Here is a 4,064-nt window from a genome sequence, read left to right on the forward strand (position 1 = left end):
TACTTAAGTATTGAAAGTAAAAGTACAAGTAAATGCAAAATGGAAAAGAAGCAAATAAATATATATAAAAAATGTTCATACACAGCTTGAGTAGCAAGATTGTGTTCAGTTTTATCTCTTTCTTCCATTTTATATTTTTGGGTAATAATAATAAGCACTTCATCCGGTAGTGTCTTTCATTCCAATATAAGAAAAAATTTCTGGAATCTGCATCTGAAATAGCATTTAGATGTATTCACACAGTTTATGTATCTCAGAGGGGACATGGATGCATTTAAACTGCAGTTACAGATGCATAAATAGGGATAATGTTTTGTTTTTAACATAAAACGTTGAATACTGATATTTGAAATAATTTAAAACATGAAAAAAATGTGAAATTAAAACCGCCAGTAGGTGACAGCAAGTGACTGTTAATGAGTGAGTCATTGAGATTCAACCAATTCATTCAAAATTCAGGAACAAAGCATTTGACTGCGTTAATGAGTGAATCACTGAATCATTTATTCAACCGATTCGTTCAAACGACTGATTCATTCAGGAACAAAGCATTTGACTGTGTTAATGAGTGAATCACTGAATCATTTAGTCAACTGATTCGTTCAAAAAGCTGATTCATTCAATAAGTAAACACAGTAAATTGCTCAGAGACGCAAAACAGTTCTGTGATCTTTGTTTGAGCTGTGTGTGATTTGGTGATATAGCCTACTTGATAATGTCCGATTGCACAGCATTACGACACTTACCATATTATCACAGACGATGCTGTATCGCACGCCCCAGACTCGACTTGAGTGGGAAATGAATCATCCGCGGTTGTGCGCGCACTTGTTTGCACGAGCAAAGGTGTTTTAGGAGTCTAGCTTGCAGACGGCAGACCACTGATTCGTCAAACCTGCTTCCCTTCAGTCCGTGTTCTTCTGATTACTGACTGTTTTGTAGCAAGTAACGAATGTGCTTCGGGGAAATGTATCGGAGATTAAATAGATTAATTTAATAGATTAAATGAAAAGGGACAAAATTAATCTTGACAAACTATATATCATTCTAAAGGTCTAAGCCTCAAGCATCTTATAAGGAATGTATTATGTATTTGAATGTATTACTGACTGTATGAGCAGCTGTCAGTGTGAATGTGGTCTATATGAATAGAGTGTGATTACTGACTGTATGAGCAGCTGTCGGTGTGAATGCGGTCTATATGAATAGAGTGTGATTACTGACTGTATGAGCAGCTGTCAGTGTGAACGCGGTCTATATGAATAGAGTGTGATTACTGACTGTATGAGCAGCTCCCGGCGTTAAATATTTTTAACGCGTTAAACTGAAAAAAAACAAATCTTAAAAAAAATTAAGAGTTTTTAAAACTTAACATTAGATGATTGATAGTTCTCACTACAAAAAAATATATAATTTGTGCCTAAAATGTTTTGAAAACTATAACTGAAATGTCAATGTACCTCATTCATGCAATATTCATATTTCAATCTTTGAATATTGGTTTATTTAAAGTGATTAAAAAAAATAATAATTTCATTTCAGAGCTGATGGAAGAGAGCGAGGAGAGAGAAGAACTGAGTGAAGTGGAGGAGAAACATCATCACAAACCTGGAGAAAAACCTTCGAGTCGCTCGAAGACTAAAAATACATTTTTAAAGAAAAGAAAAGCCGATAAATCTATCACCTGCACTCAGTGTGGGAAGAGCTTCCCATTCAAGCAAAGTCTTGAGCGTCACATGAGAGTTCACACCGGCGAGAAGCCGTTCACATGTGATCAGTGCGGAAACCAATTCAAAGAAAGAGGAAACCTTAACAAGCACATGAAAATCCACACTGGGGAAAAGCCATTTACATGTGATCAGTGCGGGAAGAGTTTCTCACAATCAGCAAATTTTAAAGTACACATGAAAATCCACACTGGAGAAAAGCCACACACATGTAAACAGTGCGGGAAGAGTTTCACACAATCAGCACATCTTAAAGTACACATGAAAATCCACACTGGAGAAAAGCCATTTACATGTGATCAGTGTGGGAAGAGTTTCACACACAAACAAAGTCTTGAGCTTCACACGAGAGTTCACACCGGAGAGAAGCCATTCACATGTGGCAAATGTGGAAAGAGCTTCACGCAACCATCACATCTTAGACAACACATGAAAATCCACACTGGAGAAAAGCCACACACATGTGATCAGTGCGGGAAGAGTTTCACACACAAACAAAGTCTTGAGCGTCACACGCAATCAGCAAACCTTAAACGACACATGAGAGATCACACCGGAGAGAAGCCGCACACATGTGATCAGTGTGGGAAGAGTTTCACGCAATCATCAAACCTTAAACGACACATGAGAGTTCACACCGGAGAGAAGCCGCACACGTGTGATCAGTGTGGGAAGAGTTTCACACAACCAGCAAAACTTAAAGAACACATGAGGATCCACACTGGAGAGAAGCCGTTCAAGTGTGATCAGTGCGGCAAAACATTTCTTCGGTCATCAGCTTTGAAGACACACCTGACGGTTCATACGCAGGAGAAGCCACATTCCTGTTCTGAATGTGGAAAGTGTTTTTCACTGCTGCGGAGATTACATAGACATGAGAAAATTCACACTGGTGTGAGAGAGTACATGTGCTTTCAGTGTGACAAGACTTTTATTACAGCGGACTGTTTAACACGGCATCAGAAGATTCACACTGGTGTGAGAGAGTACATGTGCTTTGAGTGTGACAAGACTTTTATTACAGCGAGCTGTTTAAAACTGCATCAGAAAATTCACACTGGTGTGAGAGAGTACATGTGCTTTGAGTGTGACAGGACTTTTACTTCAGCAAACCGTTTAAAACAGCACCAGAGGAGCCACACTGGAGAGAAACTTCACAAGTGTTCACACTGTGACAAGAGTTTCAGTCAGTCATCAAATCTGAATGCACATGAGAAGATCCACAGCAGAGAGAAGCCACACACGTGTGATCAGGTGATTTAATAAAAAAATCCTCATAAAAAATCCTCATGAATTGAAATCATTCTAATTACGAAGCTCTAGACAAAACATATAAACATATGTGATATGCTTCGTAAGGTTAATGTACATCCAGCCTGTTACTTAGAATTGGATTACAGAACAACTGTTTTGCACATTGTAATGGATTAAAACCTATGATAAGAGATCCACCATGACACACAAGGAAATATGTGACACAGACCATGCAAATAAAGTCTTTCTTTATGATACAAGTCAGGGGTATTCGATTAAAGTTCCAGGAGGTCCGGTCTTTCCAGCGTGGGGAAAATTTATGGGCCATTCTACAGAATTGGTCCAAAGCCAGAGTTGGAAACTCTGTATGTATGCATATTGTATAATATCCAAGGTACACATTTCTAGTAGTTGTGCAGCTAATTATTATATTGTATTTTCAGAAAGTTTTGGAATATTTGTCCTCTCCCCAAATTTGTCACTACCGAAACACAGTAATAACAATTTAATTAGAAAGGTTATTGTTAATAAAGAATAACAATTTGGTCCCTTTGTAAATTCTCTTTGCCACCTTGAACTTTTCTCAGTCTCCTTAAAGTGTAAATACGGCCGGGAAGTAAGAAAACACACAGTCAAATGTATCCTCAATACTTCAATTTATTCATAGAAATACAGATATTATATAGGCATATGTCGAGGGGAGTTTCATCCTCTTAACCAATGAGGATATGAATAACATACACGTAGGATCTTTGGCCAAGAACATGTGTTTATATAAAATAGCCACATGTACAGAAAAACATGGACATATTAGGAACAGACTTTTGCGAAGAATGCTGAACTGTCTTCAGAGTTTCTCTCGAACTCCTTTACCCTTGTAGTCCTAACATTCATGTCATTAATTGGGCCTTTAAATCAAGAGAAGCTAATGTATACATTTAAGCATGCATACCTTGCATATAAGTAAGACATATTTAAAATATAATATCAAGAGAGAGAGATGGATACAGAAGGAGGAATTCAGAAAGAATGCGTTGTATATATAAGAATGAGAGAGAGGGAGAAAAAGGAGGGGTAAGACAT

At 37.6% G+C, this 4,064-nt stretch overlaps 1 protein-coding gene across 1 annotated transcript in view; it reads left to right on the forward strand.

Annotated features, from left to right (window-relative positions):
• Positions 1-1,721: 1,721 nt before the first annotated feature.
• The window catches only part of LOC107573754 (zinc finger protein 850-like), a 6,859-nt gene continuing 4,516 nt past the window's right edge, over positions 1,722-4,064 (forward strand). The window contains exon 1 of the mRNA XM_016260197.1: positions 1,722-2,981. Within this exon, the coding sequence (XP_016115683.1) occupies positions 1,737-2,981 (1,245 nt within the window). The 5' untranslated portion in view covers positions 1,722-1,736. The remainder of the gene's footprint in view (positions 2,982-4,064) is intronic.

Source organism: Sinocyclocheilus grahami, unplaced genomic scaffold, assembly GCF_001515645.1.
Source record: "Sinocyclocheilus grahami isolate Dianchi unplaced genomic scaffold, SAMN03320097.WGS_v1.1 scaffold2025.1, whole genome shotgun sequence".
Taxonomy (NCBI): domain Eukaryota; kingdom Metazoa; phylum Chordata; class Actinopteri; order Cypriniformes; family Cyprinidae; genus Sinocyclocheilus; species Sinocyclocheilus grahami.